At 41.5% G+C, this 26478-nt stretch overlaps 1 protein-coding gene across 2 annotated transcripts in view; it reads left to right on the forward strand.

Moving 5' to 3' along the window:
- Positions 1–26189, forward strand: part of LOC126412575 (TBC domain-containing protein kinase-like protein) — a 79049-nt gene extending 52860 nt beyond the window's left edge. For both annotated transcript variants that reach the window (XM_050082221.1, XM_050082222.1), the window contains exons 14-15: positions 19762–19921; positions 24399–26189. In XM_050082221.1, the coding sequence (XP_049938178.1) occupies positions 19762–19921; positions 24399–24506 (268 nt within the window). In that variant the 3' untranslated portion in view covers positions 24507–26189. The remainder of the gene's footprint in view (positions 1–19761; positions 19922–24398) is intronic.
- Positions 26190–26478: the final 289 nt, after the last annotated feature.

Raw genomic sequence — 26478 nt, forward strand, 5'->3', positions numbered from 1 at the left:
ATATTGTGACTGACCAGAGACAGGATGCTACATTAGGTGATGGTGCTAGGTTGTGCAGTCAGTAAACTGGCCGAATATTTCATATTTTGTACATTAGATGTGCACCCCTATGTCTGCAATAGACTGTCCATTGTTAGTGGAGCTAGAAGGATATCTGTGTTTACAGTGTTACTGTTACTTCTTTCCTGTTATCTTGTTTATCACAGCGGTCTCCTGTTGTATGTGCCTTATCACCTGATCTTGCACACCAGTAATCTGTGCAGAAGCCTTGTCAACTTGACCTACACTTGTGATGATATTTCTCTGAATCTCGCTCGGGCTTATCTTCATTCTGTTGAGATATGGTCACTTTCCTTTTGCTGGCTTTCCACACTTTGGTTACCTAATATGTGATATCCTGACATGCATTGTTTATTGCTTCTTACATTGGGTGATTCTATTGCACAAACATTTGTTTCTTCATGGATATTTTTCAAATCTTTGCAAAATCTTTTTCACTTCTCTGAAAACTGCAAATTCATTTGGTCCTAATTGCCTGTTAGCTTCTGCCCTAGTGTTCTATAGATCTGCATGTTCTCCTGATGTTACAGACAGCTGTATCATTGTGTAGTTTTCTGTTGGAATTCTGGGTTGACTTATGCATCTGTGACATGGTGCTGTGTGTGTTTGTTTACTCCCATGAACTTCCTGTCCAGCTTAATGCATCCTGACTTTCCATTGCTGAATTCATTTAGACTGTTAACTTGTATGGGGCCATGTTGATTTCTGCATCATGAAGTACTTTCTACCTTCACCACTGCAACTCTTTCTTGCCAAGTTAAGAACAAAAATTATTTCATATTTGTCTCTCAAATAAGATGACAGCATCAACACAATATTGGTATGCAGTGGTGAAATAAAACAAGTAACACAGAAAAATCATAACTGAAACAGTGTTTGAGATGATGTGCATAGCTAGGTAGATATACACTAATGAATTCTGTCTGTAGCATGTTTATGTTAACTGCTTGCCATGCCAACTTGTTTTCCTGTTAAGTGAGTTACTGTGTGCAAGGAATAAATGGATTTCAAACAGAGTTTAGTTAATGAAAATAATAAAAATGAATTAATTTTCAAAGCAACAATATGTAGCCACACAATAATACGTTGAGGAATGGACATTTAATTACATATCTGCCTAACATTATCAGATAATAACAAATTGATCCATATCCCATTAATTTTGTGGTCAATTCTTCTGATGCCACAAACTTAAAACCATTTATGTAGTGCTAATTGATATTGATTACATTTAACAGTTATGAAATACTTGCTTAAGTGTGGGGAATTTGCAAGTTATAACTAAAGAATGAGTAGGTGTTTCAGGTGCTGTGTGCCAAGTAATGCATAGGAACTCATACTGGTGAGGTACATTCCATTTGTTTCATATGCTCCATCCCCTTTTTTGGACACTGGCTGGTGGCATTTCTGTTTTGTCTCAGAACAAACTAGATTATTTTGGAACAGCTTTGGAAAGAAGTCAGAAAATCATTGTGCCATTTAGCTTCTAAGACTGCTGTGTCAGCAGGATCTTGTTTATAGAGTTTTACATAAATTCAAAGTAATAGTTGTGCATCAGCAGTTCAATTCAGGCATTGTAACATCAGTGTCACAAATAGATGTTGCAGTCTGTGCTCGACAGTAAAATATTCCTTCTTTTTAATGAGAAATTCCTCCTTCATTGTGGTACATGAACTTGAAGGACAATTGATGTTGGTGTTACAAAAATCTTTATCAGTTGCATCAAGCAGCTTTGCAGTGTGAAAAACAGAAGTATAGTTTCCAATTACAGCATCATGAATTATTGGACTGACCTTTTTCTGCCATAACAAAACTTCCGATAGGTAGGTGAACAAAATGAAATTAAGCTCAATGAAAACCTCAGGCAGGCAGGTTCTAGAGATACTAAAATATCACACGATTGTCGTAAAAATATAGTGAAAAATAATGTTGTTATATTGCATAAGACTATCAAAGGATTAAGAAACAGAGTAGATGAACTACTTGTTCATTTAGAAACTTCAGAAACTGAGGGTGGAAAGATGTAGTATGCCTGTTTGAACGTCATATAGTCACAGATATAGAAAACGTAAACATGGGAGGATAAAAGTTTTCACCCCATGTAAGTAGACACTCTTTAGAGAGAGGAGGAGTTTCCATATATGTTGAAATTTATCGTAGTTTGAAAAATTTAAAAACTGAAAAGTTTTGTGTAGAGCAAACATATAGAAGCATGTTCCTGTGAGCTTCAGCTAAATAATGGTACTTCTATAAGTGAAGCTGTCAATAGGTCGTCATTGGCAAATTTTCAACTATTTGAAAAAATTGGATTCTTTGTAGCGCTCTCTGTCAGAAAGCAGGAAGCAGATTGTTTGTGGTGATTTTAATGTAGATTTTTTGAAAGAGTCTGACAGAAGGAATGACCTTGAAGTATTACTTGGTTCTTTCAGTTTGATGTCCTTTACTGTTTATCGTACTTGGGTAGTGCGGGGAACCGATGTGCTGATAGATAATGTTGTTACAGTCCAAGATAAATTTAACCAAATAAAAACTTTTCCTGTTAAGAATAGTGTTTCTGATCTTGATGCACAGCTACATACAGTAATGCAAAATAGACCTCCGAAATAGTGCGTTCAGGTAACGACTTAACAACCACAAATTTTAGGAAAGGCCCTCAACAGTTAGACTGGGATGAGGTGTACAGGGAACCTGCTGTTAATGTAAAATTTAACCTATTGCATGATATCTTTGTGAGTGTATTTGAAAATAGTTTCCCTAAGAAAACAGTGAAACAAAATTGTAATAAACCATCAAAAAAGTCATAGCTTACTAGAGGGAAATGTATCTTGTTGCTTGGAGGAGTAATGATCCAGAAACAGTCAAACATTATAAAAACTACTGCATTCTGTTAATAAAACTTATTAAAAAGCCCAGAAGTAGGTGCATTATGTCAGAGATTAGCACCTCTGATGATAAAACAATTTTGAATATTGTTCAAAGTGATACGGAGCAAACAACAGCACAGGAAGACTGTATTTCTATCAAACTCAATGTAAAGTTTATTATCAGAAAGTCAGAGGTAGAAAATATTTTTAAATAATCACTTTTTAAGTGTAACGGATAAAATAGGATCCAGCTTTTCATTAGAAAATGCACGGCTGTATATGGAAGAGGCAATGCCTAAACAATTTGATAAAATTAAAATTGAACCCATCTCTTCAACTGAAATTAGGAAAATAATAAATTCACTCAAAAGTATAAGCTCACAAGGAATTGGTGGTATTTCCTGCAGGGTACTGAAAGCTTGTTCCCAAGAGATAAGCTGGATTCTCCACTACACAAGTAGTAGCTCACTGAGAGTATTTTCCCAGACGGACTGAAATATGCTATTCTTATACCATTGCATAAACAGGAGGTAGGTCTGATGCTAACAACTACTGCCCAAATCACTTCTGACAGTTTTACCCAAAATTCTTGAAAAAGTAATGTGTTCAAGAGTGGCTTCACATATTTATAAAAATGAAATACTAATAATATGCATGTGGCTTTCAGAAAGGCTTTTCAACAGAAAATGCTATGTATATCTCACTGATCAAATACAGGGTGAACATAAAGTCCGGGAACACTTTTAATTATTTATTGCACAAGAACTAAACATTGTACAGATGTCATACATATGGCATTCTGAGGGAACAGCACTGTCACACGTGGTGACAAATATGTGCCCTTCAAAAATAAATGCATATGTACATCTTCAGTATCCCAAAAATTTACAACACATTCAACATCCTCAACAGCCTCTTGAACATCCTTTGCAGCATCTACAACAAAATCATTGTCTCCACTTATTCGCTGCAAGACACGAAAATCATTGGCATGTATTCTTCTCCATCATCATCATCTATGTACATACTCCAGAAGCCACAATATGGTGCATGTTCCACTCACAAATAAAGTGAGACAAAAGTGACTGGCTATGTGCCTACATAATTTCTCTTATCTTGGTGGTACTTACGCAAAATGTACATTGGTGGCAGTATAATCATCGGCAGTCAGCTTCTAATGCCAGTTCTCTAAATTTTCTCAATAGTGTTTCGCGAAAAGGTGGCCATCTTTCTCCGTATATTCCTATTTGAGGTTATGGAGCATCTCCATAACACACTGGTAACAAATTTAGCAGCACACCTATGAGTTTCTGCAAGCAGTACTCAAGACTGGGTTGTGCTAGTGTTCTGTATATAGTCTCCTTAAGAGATAAGCCATACTTTCCTAAAATTTTCTCAGTTAAATAAAGTTGACAATTTGCCTTCTCTGTACTATCCTTAAACAGTGTTCCATTTCCACGTACAGAGAATATAATCAGTCGTATCAAATCCCTGGCATAGCTGGGGACATAATTTGTATCCTTGGCCCTCGTGAAATCTGCAGAGGGGCACCATGTCAGATGCTTTTCAGAAATGTGGGTATATGGAATCTCCATGGTTCATAAGATATTATGTGAGAAAAGTGGATTTTGCATCACCTGATTGGTCAATAAGTGACTAGTTAGATGCTTTCAATCCGCTACATGACTTTACTTATTACCAGAATTTTCTCGGCTTCTCGATAAGATCTCTTGTGAAGGTGTGACAGCAGGAGTTTGCTGCATGATTCACACGACCTCTTTTATTATGCAAAAAGGTGGCACATACCCATCAATTAAAATTCTTCTTTAAAATCAATCCTGCATTATCTTGAATGACATTTAGTTTTCCTAGTATCTGCAAGCCCTGTGTCCTGTTGAGTTATCAGTTTATCAAGTCCCTATCACAAACACCTTTATTTTGCAAATATCACCTTGACCTGGAGGCAATAATGTGATTAGGGTCTCCATGTCCTTCGAGACTCTACAATAACACTTAGGGCAGTTCTTCTGTGATGACTTTCTCAGTATCTCTGTATGTAGCTCCAGGGTGCTTGAGTTCTTGAGCTTGCTCTATTTCAGCAGACAGTGAGACAAATCAAATGAAAGTACATGGTTTGATAGACCTTTTCAAGTCCCAAACATCTATGATGATGCATATATGCAGACTGAAGCAATGAATAAAAATTTGTACCAAGACCAGGATTGATACCCGGGTCTCCTGTTCACTAAGCAGATGTGCTAAGCGCCACACCACACTGGCACAGTGGCTTTGCACTACAGCACAGATTACCCTAGCATGCCTCCTTCCTCAGTTCTTAGTCCTATTCAGGCTTCAGTGTACTTAGTATTCCTCCTAAGTTCAAATAGCATTGCAGATGCTCTCCAACTATACTGAATCATGTTTCATTTGATACTGAGGTGCTATTCCAATGCAATTGAGGAGTTTCTGCAATGCTGTTTGAGTTTAGCGGGATTACCAAGTGGGCTCAGCTGTGAAGGGGAATTTGGATTGAGGAGGGAGGCATGCTAGGATCATCTACCCAGATGTGCAAATCCACGTGCAAGGGTGGCGTAGTGGTTAGCACATCTGCATAGGGAGCGGGAGACCTGAATGTGAATCTTGTCCTTGGTGCAAATTTTTACTTATCACTTCAGTCTGTATATGTAGATCAGTGAGACAACTTTGGTAGAAATAAGAAGATTCTGTGAAATATTGACCTGTTTTCCAAAATACTAGAGATTGAGCAAGGCACACTATAAAACACTGGACTCGTACTTTACTAGAGGTTATTGGTTCAAATCACTGTCTGGCCATCGAGATTTATTTTTTCTATTTTTTTCCCTAAATTATGTAAGGCAATTGCTGGAATGGTTTCTTTGGAAGTATGTGGTTGATTAACTTCCCCATCATTCTCCAATTCAAGATTTACTTAGTTCCTTTTGCCCCCATCATCAATAGGATTTTAAACAATAATCTTGTTTCCTTTTTAAAACTATAGGTAGCAGATATCCACAGTGGCTAAGTCAGTTGGATACAGTGCCTGAACAGTCAGTGTAACAGCAGTCGTGGATCTGAGAGGATGTGCCTGTAGATGTAGCAGTCTGTATAACACATAGTAATCTAATTTAGTCTCTTGTTTTTCACATGCTTCTGTGAAGAAGTAAATTCCACATGTGTATTTTACTGTGTGGATTAGTAGACTAGTGTTTACCACTTTAAGTTTTTTAATTTTTTTTTTTTAATTTTTTGCTCCTAATTTTCGATGCATATCTCTGTATGAGGCTTCTTCATTGGGTAGCACTGACTGACTAGATAGGCCAGCAGCAGAACATAGAATGCAACCATCAACTTTTGGGTTAGTGTTATATTACTTGTGATACGGACAAACACTTGGTATAAGAGGGTGTGCTGCAAAGCAAAGCTTACGAATTTTGTATGTGAAAACTTTTAAAGCTTCTACATCTTTATTTTTCATGTCTACATGTTTATTTCTCCAACATAGTCACCAAGGTGATGAAAAAATTTCTTCCAGTAAGAGAAAAGTTTGTTGACATTGCCATTGAAGAATGTTTGACTTTTTTGATGGAGCCACAACCTCACTTCTGCTTGCACCACTTCACCACCATCAAATTGAAGTCCTCAAAGGTATTCTTTATGTTTTAGAAACAGTTGAAAATAAGATGGAGCAAAGTTGGCACTGTATGGAGGATGCCAACAACAGTGAACCCAAGGCATTGGATTGCTGCAGATGTCACAGCACTCATGTGCAGTCTGGCATTGTCATGCTGAAGGAGATAGTATTCCATATATGGATAAACTCTTTGAATTTGAAATGGCTTCTCACTCACAAACATAGTTAGGTTACACGGTGCCATGTCATACACTGCAAAAATCAGAACCCTTAGTGGCAGGTGGCTGCAAATATGTGGACGTGAAGAATAAAGATGTTTTTATTTAAAGTATGTTAATAGTTTTCACATAAAATATTCAGAGACATTACTTTTCAGCACACCCTCGTAGATGGTTAGGGACTGCAAATGATGTGTGTGAATGCAAGGGGGAATTGGCCACAGTCCTTAAACAGCTGGAAGCTGTGTTGGCCATGGTTGACAAGCTTTATGGTACTGCCCTGAGCGGCAGTGACATTGGGGCATCTGAAGTGAATGATATTGACACCTCTGGAGCCTATAGTCACACTTGTCTGTTGATGATTTGCAGATGGTGATAGAATTGCGAATCTCGGGGCAGAAGGCAAAAATTGATATCAGCTGCATGGATGAGGTATTGCCCTCTGCTGAAAGTATGTACAAGCCAGCATGGGATACCTTACCTGTTGGGACCGTGGTCAATCTTCCTGAGAAATGCAGGCAAGTGCAGAGGGTGGGATTGCCTGTCATTAGGAGGTCCAGTGTTAGGCATGTGATGGAGACCCTAAGAGAAATACTGTGCATGTTGGAAAAGAACAGCAGTATCCACTGTGTTTGCTTCACAGGACATCTTGTCTAAGATATGGAGGAGGCTTTGCTGGCAGCTGTTGAGCTTACTTGGTGCACCTGGCTGCAAATCACGGCTCATGTTGGCAGGAATGACACCTAGTGAAGACAGCTATCCTCACTTACGGGGTGGAAACAGAGCTATTGTTTTGTAGATCATTCCCAGAACCAATCACAGCCCTCTGGTATGGACCCGAGTGGAAGGCCTAAATTAGAGGCTTGGACAGTTCTGTGATGATGTGCAATGTGGATTTCTGACCTTCACTACAGGGTGAAGAAATGTAGGACTACCCTTAATAGGTCAGGCATGCACTACACTCAGGAAGCAGCTACCAGGGTAGGGGTTCTGTAGGATAGAGAAATTCCTCTAAAGGCCCAAAAAGACATGTTCATAGTCTAGACAGGGTAGTATTCGCGATAAGAGATTGGAGAAAAAATGTTGATATGTAGCACTTCACTGCAGGAACATATATAGAGGTCCAGGAACTAGTCTCACTTATAAATGGTAACACTTCCCAGAAAGCTGCTTGATACCAAATTTCAATAGCAATGAAATTCCAAACTCCTAAAGGAGTGTCTCCCAAAGATAGGTTAAATCCCAATGATGGAGGTGTGTTTATCGCAATAAAAAGAATGATAATATCAAGTGACATTAGCAAAGATACAGAATGTGAAATAATTTGGGTGAAGAAAAGTGTTACAGGTCATCTGGTGCATTTATAGACCCCCTTGCCTTACCAGCAGTAGTGGTGGAACATCTGAGTGGAAATTTGAAGAATATTTCGTGTACATTTCCCTGTCTTGTTGCAGATTTAGGTGGAGATTTTAAATTGTCAGCTATAGACTGGGAGACTCAAGTGATGGGGAAAGGTAGTAGGGACAAAGATTTGAATGATATTGTTCTAGTGATCATAAGGCCATTATAGCATCACTGAATACAGCTATAAAAGGTACAAAGAAAGGTAGGAAGATCAACAGTTGACAAATATCAGATTACCTGACAGGTCAACACAAAAATTTTGTCTTTTGCACTGGCAATGCTAAGCATCAATGGACAAAAGTTCAAGAATATCATACAATATGCTTCATCCAGGTATGTGTCTGGCAAAATTGCAAGTGATGGAAAAGACCCACTGTGAAACTTCCTGGCAGATTAAAACTGTGTGCCCGACCGAGACTCGAACTCGGGACCTTTGTCTTTCGCGGGCAAGTGCTCTACCATCTGAGCTACCGAAGCACGACTCACGTCCGGTACTCACAGCTTTACTTCTGCCAGTACCTCGTCTCCTACCTTCCAAACTTTACAGAAGCTCTCCTGCGAACCTTGCAGAACCAGCACTCCTGAAAGAAAGGATATTGCGGAGACATGGCTTAGCCACAGCCTGGGGGATGTTTCCAGAATGAGATTTTCACTCTGCAGCGGAGTGTGCGCTGATATGAAACTTCCTGGCAGATTAAATCTGCCAGGAAGTTTCATATCAGCACACACTCCACTGCAGAGTGAAAATCTCATTCTGAAGACCCACTGTGGTGTGACAACCATGTTAGAATGCTGCTGCAAAAGCAAAGAGAGTGCCATTGCAAATTTAAGTGTAGCCAAAGCCTCACAGACAAACGAAAACTAAATGAACCCAAAGTTAATGTAATTAGGGCTAAACATCAAGTGTTCAATGAATTCAAAAGTAAAATTCTATCTACTGGCTTGGCAGAAAATACAAAGAAATTGTTGTCTTACGTTAAATTGGTAAACAGATTGAAGTTATTTGTCCAAACACTCTGTGACGGTAATGGCATTGAAATGGAGGATGATACAGAAAGGCCAAAATGCTAAACGTCTTTGTCCAAAAATGTTTCACAGAGAAAAATTGTACTGTAGTTCCTCCTTTAAATTGTCACATAAAGAACAAAATGACAGGTCTCAAAATAAGTGCCCAATGGATAGAAAAGCAGCTGGAATTGCTCAACAGAAGGAATGCCCCGAACCTGATGGGATACCATTTCGATTCTTCACAGAGTATGGGAAAGAATCTGCCTTTCTGCTAACGGCAGTGTACCACAGGTCTTTGAAGTTGTGAAACGTTCCTGATGATTTTAAAAAGCACAGGTCATCATTCTTTTTAAGAAGGATCATTGAACAGATGCACAAAACTGTAGGTCTACATCTCTGATACAGGTCTTTTTTTAGGATTTTTGAACATGTTTTATGTTCACACATTGACATTTTTCGAGACCAAAAATCTCCTCTCTAGGAATAACCATGGGTTCTGGAAACAACAATCGTGCGAAACCCAGCTCTCTTTGTCCATGAGACCCAGAATACAGGCAAGCAAGTAGATGCCATGATCCTTGACTCTAGAAGGTGTTTGATACAATTCCGCACTGCCACTTAATGAACAAAATATGAGCATATGAAAAATCAGATGAACTGTGGATTGGGTTGAAAAGTTTCTGGAAAACAGAATACTTCATATTATTCTGAACAGATTGAAGTCTTTAGCCATAAAATTGACTTCTGGTGTGCCCTAGGGAACAGTTATAGGACTTCTACTTTTCACAATAGATAGGGTGTTTTGAAAAGTGTAACTTGATACTACAAACACGAGGTAAATTGCTAAATACTCAAAAAAATCTTTAAGTTTTAGCTTTGGTATTACAAATGCTTTGTGTGTCCACCAGCAGCAGCATGAACAACATCTAGACTATAGCTAAATTTGTCATAAACTTTATGCAGTGTATGTGCTTTTACAGAAGTTATGACAGCTGTTACTCTGTTCTTCGCCTATTCTGTGTCACGAGGCTAAAGGGGAGATAAACACTCCTTCCTTGACATACGCACCAAAATAAATAAATAAATAATTGCACGAGATCATGTCTGGTGATCTTGGAGGCCAAGAATGCAGGGCAGTCTCTTAGGATCCCATATGCCCTGTCCAGTATTGAGGCAGTGTGTCATTGAAAAACTGATGTATGTTGTTGTGCCAGTGTGGTTGAGCTCCATCCTGTTGGAAAATGAAGTCATCAGAGTTCTCCTGCAGTTGTGGATAAAAGCCAATTCTGCAGCATTTGAAGATACAGTTTTATATATGTAGTCTGAAGTGGAAAGTGAAAATTTGTACAAAGTCCTGGGATTGAACCCCCGGTCTCCTTCTTACTGGGCAGGTGCATTATCCCTAAGCCATCTTGGCATAGCAGTTCACTCAACTGCATGGATTACCCTGGCATGCCTCCCTCCTTGATCCAAATTCTCACTGCCACCTCAGTCTGCTTTAAATTCCCCCTGCATTCTAGTTGCTGTGTTTTCCTCAAAAAAGGATTGCACACTTTTCCATCTTTAGATGAGTGTCTTTCGTTCTTAGTTATGTCAGGAGGGTTCTGGAGTCCACATTACGTCAGTTTACTTTACTACTAATGTGAAATGTTGCTTCATCACTGGAAATTAACTATGGTATCATCTTAAATGTTCTCTAGCAGAGCATTGCTGAAGTCAACCTGTTTCCTTTTATTAACACTAACCCGAAGAACTTACACTAATTTTAGCCTGTATGGTTTATAGATCAAACGATGCCTTAACACTTGCCAGACAGTTGTATGAGGCATTGCCAGTACTCTACTTGTGTGATGAGTAGACTTCTGTGGACTTCGCTCAAATGTTTGCCGAATTCTTTCCAGCATATCATCTGAAGTGTGAGGTTGTCCTTGACTTTTACCTTTGTGCAAACATCCTCTCTCTTCAAATTGGCAATACCAATGATGAATGTTTTTGTGTGCAGGCAGATCAATGCCAGAATGCTGATGGCAAACACACTGGATCAAAATCATTGACTAACTCTTTGTAAAATGCAGCATACAATATGCCTTTTGTTGAGCGGATGCCATCGTTCTTCTGACTGATTGTAAACTGAGAAGACACATTGATTGACATCCAATGGCGATTTTCTGAAACTCCAGGCCACACCTATTCAAACAACACTTTTGCTCACCAACATGCCCTAAGTTTTGTAATTATTACTGTCCAAAATTGGGTCATTCTTTTAGAAAAACACTATATGTAAATGACCTAGTGGACCACGTGAGAAGATTCCATAAGGCTTTTCATGGATTGTGCTGTTGCATACAGAGAAGTCACAACTGTAGCAAAATAGTAGTGAAAAGCAGGAAGAACTGCAGAGCACTGACGCTTGGTGCAGTGTGTGGCAGTTGACCCTCAATATAGGAAAATATAACGTACTGCGAATACGTAGATAGCCCCTTCATTGTATGATTACATGACTGCAGAACAATCACTAGAAGTAGTTACTTCCATAAAATATGGAGGAGCAGGTGCGAGGAGCAATTTAAAGTGTAACAACAACATAAAATTAATCGCAGCTAAGGCAAATGCTAGACAAAGTTTTGTATGTAGAATCCTCAGGAAATGTCCATCATCAAAGGAAGTAGCCTGCAAAACACTCCTTCAGCCAATGCTTGAGTATTGTTCCTCAGTCTGAGTTAGATAGGACTGATAGAGAATATCTAAAGAAGAGTTGCGTGTTTAGGTAAAGGATCATCTAGTGAGAGTGAAAGTATCACAGAGACGCTCAGTCAGCTCCAGTGGCAGATGCTGCTAGAAAGGCATTCTACATCACAGTATGCTCTACTGTTAAAACACCAAGAATGTACATTCATAGAAGGATCAACCAGTATATTGCTTCCTCCTACATACCTTGCAAAGAGACCAAGGAGATAGAATTAGAGAGATCTGAACACACGCAGAACCTTATCAGCATCATTCTTCCCGCTAACCAAATGTGACTGGAGCAAGAAAAGGAGGATGTGACTGTGATATGCAAAGTGCCCTCTGCTAGACACTGGCTTGCATGGTATAGATGTAGATTTTTTTAATGTGATCATTAGCCTATATACCATTATTCTACCATGGTTTTAAGACACTTTTACAACATTGGTTATGTTCACAGTAGTTTCAATTTGAGTGACTGTAGATACAAAATTTAGTGTAGTTTTCTATGCTTAATTTCTGTAAACAATACCCATCATTCACCTGGAGGTGAGGGTTTATTTTACTAGATATGTTGTTTGTTTAGTTTAATTTTGAGCAGTCATTGTATTTCATAGTAATTGATTTGTTTCACCTATGATGCAATGTATTTCATTCCTAATATAGCCTATATATAACGTGGCTGAAGCTTATCCGTTATCGATGTTCTAGAACCCATGGATGTGTGTTGAATATTTGTTAATTCCCATAAACTAGTTTTCCAGTCTTTCCAGGTTCAGCTTCAGATGGGGCACATGGAAATTACATCTTTGTTTCTGTAGCGTGATGTTGGGGTCTGGATCTCTGAGAAGATGATACATAAGAAAACTTGAATCCATCACCATGAGTTGTGTCAAAAAATGAATTCCTCTGCTTATAATGTCAGTATGGTACCATTATTTAGTGTGTGGTGTGTGGGCAATCAAAATGGAAGTTGCCAGGACGATACAAACTACAATGCTACCCTTAGTGTTGCAGTAAGTAAAAGAATTTGTTTTTCAACACAACTCACCTTCTTACTGTGAAACATTAGAGTTTTTTTATCTGTCTGCTTGTCACAGATCCAGGGGGGGGGGGGGGGGGAGTTTAGTTTCCGTCATATGTAATTTTGAATTCTTGGCTTTTATTGTGACAGGTGTGGCGACAAGTGTGGCTAAGTGGTTAGGTGTGAGACTACATCTCCAAGGTTTCTACATTCAACCTTCATTCACTGCTAGGATTTTTCTATCATTTTCTGCTTCTTTCACCTCTGGGAATGATTTGCGTATGTGAAAAGTGTCATGTTTCACCATAGTTTGGATACTATATTAAAGTATGGGCACCTCGATAACTGATATTTTGTTGAAAATAAACATTGTGAGATAATGACTGTGTAACGATAAAAGTTTATTAATTATAGAAAAGGAAAACAAGTAACTAACCATTGTTAATGGGATTTATTGAAAAATATTGCATTTATCCAGTTCACACTGAGAGATTCATCATATGACAGCAATTTACATCTTTTTTTTCCCCTCCCCCCTTCTTATTTAAATCCTGCATATTGCAAGGAACATACTTTCTCCAGTTGTGGCAGAAGTTTCATGGAGAGTTAGTGCTGTCAAAAATCACACATAAATTTTGTGCCATGTTTAACTGTTCAAGTGTTTCCTATGCTGCAGAGTAATACACAAGACTGAAGTCTTTTAAAAACTTCGAGACAGTTCATGGTCTTACTGTGCAATACATTGATCTGACTATGATCATTCGACATGATCAAAACTGTTTATCAGAAAATATCAATATAACAGTGTGTGAAAATAAAAAAAAACTAATAAAATTGAATCATTCCTTGCAAGCAGCCATGAGTTGCCACAAGCTATAGTAACAAGGAGATCGAAGGTGGCGGGACAGCAGCTGAGATGATAAAATGGGAAGGTGATTGACAAAATAATAAAGCTTATTAAACAGATATAAAGGATAAAGACATTGCTCAAAAATGGAAGAATGCTGTCTTAATATCAATATGCAGGAAAAACATAGATGAGAGGTGCAGAAAGCTGCAGAGGGATATCACTTCTAGATTTGGGCTACAAAGTTGTCAAAATTCCTGCTGAAGAGGGGAACATCATCTGGAAAGTAGGGTGAAAGTAGAATGGATCATAATGATAGGACAACTGGTACAACACCCATCTTCAAAAAGCAAGAAGACCATAATAAGCTTTGTAGACTTAAAGACAGTGCATGAATCAATTGATAGGCTGTGATTTGTGAGGATACAGTAGAACAGAGGTTGAGACGACATTGCAAGAAAGCTTATAATTTGTATACTGGCTGATACTAAGGCAAGGGTGAGATTCAGGGTAGCATCGTCAGATTATTTAGGTTCCAGATTAGGGATAAAACACACATGGAGGACAAGGTGGACAACAGGGCAAAGATGAAATTCTATGCTTCTGCAGACAGAATTGTAATAATCAGACAAAATAAGAGACGAAGAACTTGCCAACCTGAGCAACATAGCTGGAATAGTGAGTGAGAATAAGAATCCCATGAAACAACAAAAACTGGCTCTTCATATGTTTCAACTTCTTTACTCAACTAGTTCACATGAGTGACAGTGCAGAGAAATTCATCTACATAGTTCACACACACACACACACACACACACACACACACACACACACACACACACACACACACACATTTTTATCTATGTCTACCTTTCTTTCTTTATGTTTGTTGTGCAAAACTAAACTTGAATATTATCACACTAAAAGAGCTAAATACTACATAATTTGAGGGACTAATGTAGATAAGCATTTAAGATCTCATATCTCTCATTTATGATGAGAGATGTGAATTGCATAATGAAATTGCATATTATGCTCTTTGTAACAAATATTTCATTTATGAGCAAGTCTTAAGAATTGATTCTTCAATTTCAACTGGCATATTGTTTGATTGCACAGTGTACAGGTGTACTGCTGGTCCATAGTGTCCAATGGGCACAGTATTTTGGCAATCAGACATGCCAGCATCATCAGGTGTGCTGGCGATCTGAACTCCTGAGGGCATGCAGCTGACTTATATCCTCTCCCATTACAAGATTTTCCCTCTGTGGTCATTGCTCGAGAATGCATGTCGGCAGTTGTGAAGATGCTTACGTTGGCATGTGTGGTGGTGTTGATATAGCTGGTCTGTCTACCCTGGTCGCCCCATCATTGTGTTTGCTGCGCATCTTATTAATTAGACTCAGTGTGGGTTCCCAAGCCTTGCTGAGATTATAGCCACAATCCTGATTTATAAGATTGTCCATTGTGAGAATTTCAGTGGCTTCTGTATTGATACTGTTTCAGTATTTTGAAGTCCACACTAAAATTGTGGTACATTCATAATCCATAGCATGATTCTCGGACAAACAATGCCTTGTGACTGCCGGCTTGTTGGAATACATTGGTCGAGCATGCTGCTGGTGTTCTTGGCATCGATTTTCAATGATGTGCACAGTTTGCCCAGTATATGTTTTGCTACATGCACAGAATCTGATATACCCTAGCCTTTCACAAGCTACGTCATCTTTGATATCCCAATAATGCACGTGTTTTATTGGGGAGGCAAAAGGCCATTGTTATGCGGTGCTTTTTCAATGTACACCTGATTTTGCCTGATAGCATGCCGGTAAATAGCATAAAGGCTTTTCTCTTCCATAAGGACCACACCAAGAATATGTAGGGCCTTGTAAATGATGATGCCTACAGGAAGATCAACCTGGCCCCATCAAGAAGGGTGAGACGAAGACCCGGGTGCTTCTCAAGAAATCAGAGTTACTAGAGGGTGTCATTAAAAACTAGCAGCACAAGGACCAGTATTGCCAAGGCTTCACAGACTCCCCAAGGTTCACAAAGATTGGAGGTCACTGTATCCCATTGTCGCCAACGTCAGAGCTCCTACATATTTGCTGGCAGATAGAGATACTAAGTCCCTATGTGAGTAAATGCCCACATCATATCCACAATTCTGTTGGTTTTGTAAAATGCTTCAATAACTTCAGGCTGAAGAACTCCGATGTCAGAGCAAGTTTTGATGTTGGTTTGTTATTTACTAGGTTGTCTCAACATGGATCACTAGAATTTATCAATCAGAAATTTGATGAGAAGACCTGCAACCTTTTCAGGCATGTCCTGACATCCATGTATTTTCTGTTTAATGGAGCAAATGGAGGGAGTTGCAATGGGCAGTTGACTCTTGCCAGTGGTTGCGAATCTGTGTGTAGAGCACTTTGAGGAAGAGACCCTGACATTATCCAACTGGAAACCCACCTGCTTTGTGTGTTATGTGGATGACACTTCTGTCAGCTGGCCCAATAAAATGGACAAACTCCTTGACTTCCTTGTACATCTGAACTCTCTGCAGCCGATCCTCAAATTCACTATGGAGACCGAAGGAGAAGGAAGACTACAATTCCTGGAAGTTATGATCAAGAGAAGAGATGATGGCACACTGGCTTAAGGTGTGTATCAGAAGAAAACACACACTGATATGTGTTTGCACAGAGATAGTTGCCACCAACATGCACAAAGGAATGGGGTACTAAAAACACTAGTACATGGGGCACAGACCATCTCAGACGTAGAATGTCTGCCCCAGGAACTGTGACACATCAGAACTGTAAACGTAGGCTTCCATGGCCATTGTCACATTCAATAAAAATTTTTCCGAGTTTGTGACCACATTGTCAATATATATAAAACTACCATTGTTTCGGTCCATGTTGCAAGTGATTTTCTTCAGGGTGTTTTTGTTTACTGCTGAATGAGAAAACTTTGCTTCTGCTATACCTACAGACAAGGCTGTTATCTAATTCTGATAGGCTGTTTAGGATGAAGCGGAGGGATGTTAGAAGTCTCTGTTGGTGTTTTTATTATTTGATTTCATTGGTGGAAACCCGACGTTTCAATTGATGTTTGCATTACTGCTTGTAATTGGTGAAAAGCGGCGAATGGAAAACCAAGCAGCAGCTGTGACATGGCATTGTTTTCCTGCTTTCTAGCATCTACGTATCTGTGACCACTGCAGTCTCCTGTGTGGCTGTATGTGTTGCTTCAAATGAACTATCGTTCCTTAGTGCTGTTATTGCTAGCAGCCAAGATGTCGGAAGTTGGTAGCCATCTTCTCTGTTCATGTGGGCCGGTTGCTTGGCTATTTCTATTGCCTCTGTAATTTTTCTCCTGAAAGTAAGAGGCTGTTTCGCCAGTATGCGAGCTTCACCAAAATCAATCTGTTTGCCGCACTCATGCCGGTGTTCTGCCACTGCTGACTTGGTGTTCTGTCTTAGTAGGATATATCTTTTGTTTTCAGATATCCATGTGGTGATTGGTCACCCTGTCTCGCCTACATATGCTAATGCACATTCATATCTGATTTTGTAAACCCCAGCAGCATGTATTTTGTCAATTGTATCTTTTGTTTTGTGAAGAACATCTTTTATTCTGTTGCTGCTTCAAAAAATCGGTTGATGCCCGATCGGCAGAGAATTTTTTCCACCCATTCAGTGACACTGTGAACATAAGGTAACAGTGATGTTTTGTGTTTCTTTTGCTCTCCTCTATTGCCCTTATTCATTGCCACCGTAGCTTTATCTATTCTTTTCATTCCATAACCATTGGCACAAAAAGTGGACTTGAGGTTTGCTAGTTCACCCTTTAGGTGTTCATCGCTGATCCTGTGAGCCCTCTTGGTTAAAGTATGCAGGGTGGATTTCTTCTGCATAGGGAGATGATGTGAGGAGGCATGCAGGTTCCTGTCAGTACTGGTTGGCTTCCCATACACACTACGGCCCATCAGGCTTTCTGTAAACTTCCATGTCGAGGAAAACAACACCGCGTCACAGATGCCGCCTGGTTTTCCATTCGCCGGTTTTCAGCAATTACAAGCAGTAATGCAAACACCAATCAAAACCTCAGGTTTCCACCAATGAAAAAAAAAATAAAAAATAAAAACACCAAAAAAGACTTCTAACATCCCTCCCCTTCATCCTAAACAGCCCATCAGAATTAGATAACAGCCATGTCTGCAGATATATAAGAAGCAAAGTTTTCTCATTCTGAAAAAGGTCGCTTGCAACAGGGACTGAAATATCGGTAGTTTTATATATATTGACAATGAAGTCACAAACCCAGAAAAATTTTATTGAACATCAGAATGCCAGATTAAACACGGTCTTTGCCCCACCACTACAGTACAACCTGTGGAGTCAGAGGAAATGACAGAAGAGGAGGTAACCATAGTTTTTATACCTTACACTGGCTTACTACTGCGAAAAATCAGATGCATACTGAAAAAGCACCACATAAGAACTGTCTTTTGCCCCCCCCCCCCCCCCCCCCCCACCTCCCAAAAATAAAACACTGGCATCATTTGGGAATGTCAAAGTTGACCTCGGTTCATGGAAGGCCAGGGTATATCAGATTCTGTGCCAGTGGGTCATATATGAGGGTCATTCCTTGAGTCATGACAATTATGGTATATCTTGCAATAATGCAACAACACAGGAATTTCAGGATGTGCATTTAACCGGTAAGGCTGTGTGTATCTGAATGCCATCATAAAATAGGCTTCCATTACAGGGGGTAATGGCAAAGTTTGAAATGAAACACACACATTGGAACTCTCTAAATTTGTTGTGCATGAGTACAAATGGAACAAAATGAGTGCAGAATCAACTACTGTCCTTCAAAATAGTCTTCCAGTGCATCCACCAGCATTGCCAACGAAGAGGATGGTGATGAATGCCATTGGCACTGCCATCAATATGTGCCACTTGTCACTGAAATGCAGTGAGGATATCCACCCTGTTTGCAAAGCATCTCCCATACATTGGATTCTTCAGTTGAGTAATGAGGTCAAAGCCACATGAATTGAGGTCTGCTGAATTGGGTGGGTGGGGGAGGATTTCCCACCCCACTGCTATACAAAATTGCTGATGATGCCTGCAGTGTGGACTGTAGCATTAATGTGGAGTATTATTGCATTATCAGGCAGTGCCTTATGTTTTCAACAAAGTGTACAGCAAAAAGTTGCGGTAGTATTGGAGATTGAGAGTGTGGCCATCCCTAACAATGACAGTCATGTATTGGACAAACAATGCATACCATTGAAGATCAATGCCAAGAACACCAGCAGCACCCCAACAAGTTGGAGGTCATGGAGCACTGTGTCAGAGAATGATGCTATTGATTAAGAATGTACCAGGGTTTTATTACAGACTTCCAAATATTGGGACAGTATCATTAAAGAAGCCGTCAAAATTTGTACCAGGGATAATCTTATCGATCAGGAGTGCAACTATAATCTCAGCATGTCTTGGGAGCCAGCAGCGTGTCTATTTAAATAGACACTCAGCAAACACAACCTGATGATGAGGGCAGACGGAACACCTACATCAGCACTACCAGAGACACAAGTATCTCCACAACTGCTGATGCACACACTTGGGCGTGGACCATGGAGGGAACGGCTTGCAGTGGAAGGGGATGTAAGTCAGCCAAACACCCTCAGGAGTTCAGTTCATGAGGGCACCTCATGATGGTGACACGTCTGATCACAGTAGTATTGCGCCCGTTGGACACTATGGATCGGCAGTACACCTGTGGACTGTTTAATCCAGACCTTAGAAGGTAATTCAGTTTTACTTTTAGTAACTGAAACGAGAATGCAAACAAAATTTCTTTGCTTTACATCGCAGTAACATTTTAATTCTCGGCTTATAGTCAGTTATTTTTGTTGTCTCTCCTTAATTTGCATTTAGATACAACCGAGGTGCAATTCCATCAAGTATCAATATTCCATTTTCAACTGTAAATTTATCAGAAAATCAGTTACCTCCAGGGCCTGAGAACAGTATTCTTCATAGTCACAAAGGCAAGGTTATTACAGTGGTTGGATCACGTGGACCAAATGCTTCTCAGGTATAAGTTTCTATAGAACATAAGTTGCTGAGCAACTATTACTACTACTACTGCTACTACTACTACTACTACTACTACTACTGCCACTAATAATAATAATAATAATAATAATAATAAAGTAATAATAATAACAATAATAAAGTAAATTAGATTTTTGAAATGAAATTTTTCAAAAATAAAATGTAACAGGTTGAAAGTCACACTTGAAATTATCAGAAAAAGAATAAAGATAGTTAAGAACTGTGCATCCCTTAGCAGTGACCAGCCTGCATGCAGGAATGGCTGAACTTCGCAACAATATACCGTAGACATGAAAAATTAGTGAATGGCTAACAACGGGAAAGCATACTGAACAGGAGGATGGAGCAAAAGGAAAAAGGAACAGTGATTTACAGGCCAATAACACAATATGTTCAAGTTCCAGAGATGCTTATAAAATTCATGATTACTCAAAGGAAAATGATATCATATCAGTGCGGCAACAATGACAATTAATGAAGTAACTGTTCTGTGTAAGACCAGCTTCAGATTGAAGTTTGTGTATGGAGACCATAAAGAGATGGAAAGCTAATCAGTGTTTGATGTGGATCAACTACAGAAAAGGGTCCTGACTTCAATCATGAAATGCCTGGAACCCATTATAATCAGTGACAAATAATGAATTTCACAGAAAATGTGGTGCAGTATTGAAAGGTAGAACTTTCTGTTGGGAACGAGAAGTGTAAATTTATCAACACTGAGTGAGAAATCTTGCAATGTGACTCTCCCCCACAGCCCCCCTCTCCCCGCACCCCCCCCCCCCTCTCCCCGCACCCCCCCCCTCTCCCCGCACCCCCACACTCTCCCCGCACCCCCCCCCCCTCTCCCCGCACCCCCCCCTCTCCCCGCACCCCCCCCTCTCCCCGCACCCCCCCTCTCCCCGCACCCCCCCCCTCTCCCCGCACCCCCCCCCCTCTCCCCGCACCCCCCCCTCTCCCCGCACCCCCCCCTCTCCCCGCACCCCCCCTCTCCCCGCACCCCCCCTCTCCCCGCACCCCCCCTCTCACCGCACCCCCCCTCTCCCCGCACCCCCCCTCTCCCCACACCCCCCCTCTCCCCGCACACCCCCTCTCCCCGCACCCCCCCTCTCCCCGCACCCCCCCTCTCCCCGCACCCCCCCTCTCCCCGCACCCCCCCTCTCCCCGCACCCCCCCTCTCCCCGCACCCCCCCTCTCCCCGCACCCCCCCTCTCCCCGCACCCCCCCTCTCGCCACACACCCCCTCTCGCCACACACCCCCTCTCGCCACACACCCCCTCTCCCCGCACCCCCCCTCTCCCCGCACCCTGCCCCCTCTCCCCACACCCCCCTCTCCCCGCAACCCCTCCTCTCCCCGCACCCCCCCCCCCTCTCTCTCCCTCCCTCTCTCTCTCTCTCTCTCCCCCCCCCCCTCCCGTTTTGTCGAACTTCGTTCGAAGTTCATTAATATGACCTTCATTTATACAGATGGCTCTAAGACCAATGACGGGGTCGGGTGTTCTTTTATTGTCGGGGCACAAAGTTTCAAGTACCGGCTCCATGGCCATTGTTCGGTCTTCACAGCTGAGCTCTTTGCCCTCTACCAGGCTGTTCTTTACATCTGCCGCCACCGACATTCTGCTTATGTCATCTGCTCCGATTCCCTGAGCACCATCCAGAGCCTCAGTGATCCGTATCTGGTTCACCCTTTCGCGCACCGGATCCAATGCTCTCTTCAGCAGCTGGTGGACGACGGTTCTCCGGTTAGCTTTATATGGGTTCCTGGCCATGTCGGTATCCCTGGGAATGAAGCTGCAGATGCTGCGGCCAAGGCTGCGGTCCTCCAGCCTCGGACAGCTTCTTGTTGTGTCCCTTCATCAGATTGTAGCAGGGTCATTTGTCGGCGCATTTTATCGCTGTGGCATGCCGATAGGGCTGCACTTACGGACAACAAGCTTCGGGCCTTGAAACCTCTTCCTGCGGCTTGGACGTCCTCCTCATGCCCTTCTTGGCGGGAGGAGGTCGTTTTGGCCCAGTTACAAATTGGACACTGCCGGTTCAGCCATCGTCATCTGCTGACGGCTGTGCCAGCGCCGTTCTGCCCATGTGGGCAATTGCTGACGGTCCGCCACATTTTAACATCCTGTCCTGATTTTAATACACTGCGTATTGATCTTGGCCTGCCATGTACTCTAGATGCCATTTTAGCGGATGACCCAGGCGCAGCTGCTCACGTTCTTCGTTTTATCAACTTGACAAACCTGTCTAAGGACATTTGACTATGCCGTTTTTTTAATCCTGTGCCTGTCAATCTGTCTTTTATCCTGTTTTCCCTTTTAGTTGCTGTTTTAAACTTGTGCCTCGCGATGCATTCCTAACGTAGTCTGGGCGCTAACGACCATTGAAGTTGTGCGCCCTAAAACCACAAAAAAAAAAAACCTTTCCCCCGCACCCTCCCTCTCCCCCGCACTCTCCCTCTCCCCCGCACCCCCCCCATCTCCCCCGCACCGCCCCCCATCTCACCTGCACCCCCACATCTCCCCCCCACCTCTCTACCGCACCCCCCCTCTCCCCCGCACCCCCCCCCCCCCTCTCCCCCGCACCCCCCCCCTCTCCCCCGCACACCCCCCCTCTCCCCCGCACACCCCCCCTCTCCCCCGCACCCCACCTCTCCCCCGCACCGCCACTCTCCCCCGCACCCCACCTCTCCCCCGCACCCCCCTCTCCCCCGCACTCACGCCCCCCCTCTCCCCCGCACTCTCCCCTGCACCCCCCACTCTCCCCCGCACCCCCCACTCTCCCCCGCACCCCCCACTCTCCCCCGCAACCCCCACTCTCCCCCGCACCCCCCACTCTCCCCCGCACCCCCCACTCTCCCCCGCACCCCCCACTCTCCCCCGCACCCCCCACTCTCCCCCGCACCCCCCACTCTCCCCCGCACCCCCCACTCTCCCCCGCACCCCCCCACTCTCCCCCCACCCCCCACTCTCCCCCGCACCCCCCACTCTCCCCCGCACCCCCCACTCTCCCCCGCACCCCCCACTCTCCCCCGCACCCCCCACTCTCCCCCGCACCCCCCACTCTCCCCCGCACCCCCCACTCTCCCCCGCACCCCCCACTCTCCCCCGCACCCCCCACTCTCCCCCGCACCCCCCACTCTCCCCCGCACCCCCCACTCTCCCCCCCCCCCCCCCCCCCCCCCCCCCCCCCCGCACCCCCACTCCCCCCAACTCTGCCCCCCCCTCGCCACTCGTCTTGCCCTATTTATTAAATCCTCTGGGTAATGTGTACAGATTGTATTTACCCTAAAAATCAAGTGGCAAAGGACTTCTGCATTTTAGGCAGACAGTGGGAGAAGAAAATCATGCACTAGTAGCCTATGTGACAGAAAGTGAGGAAATTGATCTGATGGCAGTCAACACCTTGGAGTTTCTGCAAGTGTAATAAATGAAGATTTGGTACTGCAAACTCACATTGACAGCTGGTGGACAGTACCATTTTTATAGATCCAGGCAAAACAAAGCAGACAATAAAAAGACTTGGTCTGGCCTAACCAATGTACCCTTGAAATACAAAACAAAACCAAATATGGCTGTCAGTAGCAAGCCATCAAAATGAGTGGTACAAAAGCCAGAATTGAGAAATCAGTAGTAGACCCAAGTGCAAACTTTGTAAGGAAGCTTGTGAAACTAGCTGTGCAATATATCACACACATGAATTAAAACCAAAGGCATGATGTGGTGCAAATTATACACCATAACTTATGCCAGAAATACCATCTGCCAATGGTGAAAACTGGTTGGTGCGATCATAAATTGGAAAAAAGTGGTTGGTTAAGGACAAGCCAAGCTACTATGTGACTTCACACTGATCAAACATGAACACAGCGCACGTCATCATAATTATGTAGAAAAGAAAAGTGTGTATCATTGACAATGCTGTTTCAGGTGACAATAAAATCAGTGAAAATCGATTGGAAAGCTTAAAAAATATGAAACATTTAAAATGGATTTCAGCAACTCTAGCATAAACAAGTAAATGAAGTACCAGTGGTTTTATACACTGCGTGTGCAGTTCCAAAAGATTCGTTGTTGTGATCTGCACGCATTTCAGCTTACACATCATGCAGTACTAGGCACTTGGGAAGTATTTGACTAGTGATAAAAAACATGGCGTATGATATTTGCTGTGTTAAATGTTGTGTATAATTAATGAATAATAAAGGTGATGTAACTCAGTTTACATGGTGTAACTATGAACTTCATTTCCTTTTGTGATTTTAAAATTATGTTCTTGATCATTGTATTTTTAATTGACATTTCTAGTAACACTGCTGAAAATTACATGGCAGTAGCTGTTACTTTGAAATCCTGAAAGATATTTCTACTGTAAATCAGGCAGTTAAATTGTAGTTTACTCATTGTTTCTTTACATTGTGTACCATTTACATCAAATGTAACTGATAAAGGTTTTCTCTGCAGTTTGGACACATGTTGGTTCAGTGTGGGTTTCCACGGGTCTGCGTCCTGCACGGAGGAGTACAGGTGTTGCGTTCTTCCAACATTTTGCTGGTTCCAGGAGCCATGTGACGGCACAACATGGCACTTGCAAAGTGCGATAGTTGCTGAATTCATGTGATACATTATTGGAGAAAGTAATCTGGCCCGTGGTATACTTGATATGTGCAGAAGAAAACTACACAATGTAATGTTCAAGGTCACAATGGTGTAACAGTTGTGAATCAAGGGATTATATGGTTCTCACTGAAATTACCAATTTAATACATGATTATTGTGAACAACAAAATACTTTGTGTTTTGAGATGGTCACAGTTATTCCTTATTTTTCCATTCCATTTGTAAGCTATAAAAGAGTCTTCTAAGAGAAGCAGAGTATTCTTAATGACTGAGGTGAAAACTAGTATATGTTTATAATTGTATATTTATTAATAGTTTCAGTTGTTGTTGAAATAAGATTTGTATGTAGAGAGTCTTGAAAGCAAAGAAAACTGTCATATTTTTTTGGAAATTCAAAGTGTAAATGTTATATAAACTGCGGAAATTTGCATATATGCTTCAGCAAATGTTTCTGCTGATGAATTATTTATTCCCTGTTTGAAAAATGCAAGTCAGGGATATACTCGTAAATCTATTGTACATACTTTAATTATTCTTCAGTGATTAAAAACTAGGTCAGTGGTTTAAATATACTGATGGCTGTGCTTACTATGGCAGATATATTGAAGAAAAAATTAGAGTAGTTGTTAATTTCCTCTTGAAATTATTTACTTGTTATTAACATACATATGTCATTAAATATGTTTGAAAACAGATTTGTCTTTGTGTATCACAGTAGTTCTTTCTGTTGTATGTCATTTTCCTTACAGTACTAACATACCAGTTTTCCCCATGTTTAAATGATATGTATAGAAATGTATGAGGTATTATGATTCAAGAGGAATGTGATAGTGGTTTTGATGAAGGCTGAAAATATGGTAAACAATAAAAATTCTTGGGATTTGGTTCATTTTATGTAACTAAATGAAAGGCTGTTCATATGGTGCCAAATGCATTTTGCTCTTTTTATTTGTAAAGTGTCTTGAGTTGCCTGCAATACATGATGATTTGTTTCTGTGTATAACTGCAAATTTGTTATTACATTACAGATTTTTTTTTTAATTTTCTGTCTTTTACATTAGAAACAACTTACTGTAGCAAAAATTACATGAAGTTAAACTAGTACTCATTTCTACTTATGATCTGTGATCTTGTTGGTGGTGGTCCCAAGAATATAGAAGCATCTAAGGAATGATAGAAAACATTAAAAAAAGGAAATTATTGTTATGATTATAGTTTTAGGGATAAGTTAAAATCAGGACCCTCTCACTGCCGTTTTTTATGTCTCTCTCCCCTTTTTCCGCCATTGATTTCCAGTATATCTCACTGCTCCTATCTCCTCTCTTGCTTACACTGTCTTCTCTTGCCTACACTGTCTTCTCTTGCCTTTCTTTCCTGCTGCTACTGTCTCTACTATACCTTGGCAGCTCAAATATTCTGATGAGCCCAGTTGATGTTTCCCTTATTCCCATAAGCCTAAAATTTCGATTCAAAATTCATCCTCCCCTATACCTACATATTAAAGTTCACCGGTCTGGCAGGGTCCAGACTCCCCAAGCCTATGTATGGCCTCAACCCATTTGCATGTTTCATTTCTCTCTCTCTCTCTCTCTCTCTCTCTCTCTCTCTCTCTCTCTCTCTCTCTCTCTTTCTCTCTGGCACTGCCTCTTTCAGCATAAAAAAGTGTAAATATCTTTGCATACAAAAATTTTTGTTCAGGAAAGCAGAATGAGAATTGAGGCAGCTGGTTCCTCACTGTTCTGTCTCCACACAAAACGTGCCCTACCCATTGTGTTATAACAACTGCTACAGCCATTTCATGTGTCTTTAATACAGTACTGTATTGTACAGTTTCCTGATGGTACATGTAGTTGCTGGTCCATGATATACTTCTCGTGAATGACCGTCAAGACGAGTACACCCAAAATTGAATTCAGCTACTCAT

The sequence above is a fragment of the Schistocerca serialis genome, chromosome 7 (genome assembly GCF_023864345.2).
Source record: "Schistocerca serialis cubense isolate TAMUIC-IGC-003099 chromosome 7, iqSchSeri2.2, whole genome shotgun sequence".
In the NCBI taxonomy this organism is placed as follows: Eukaryota; Metazoa; Arthropoda; class Insecta; order Orthoptera; family Acrididae; genus Schistocerca; species Schistocerca serialis.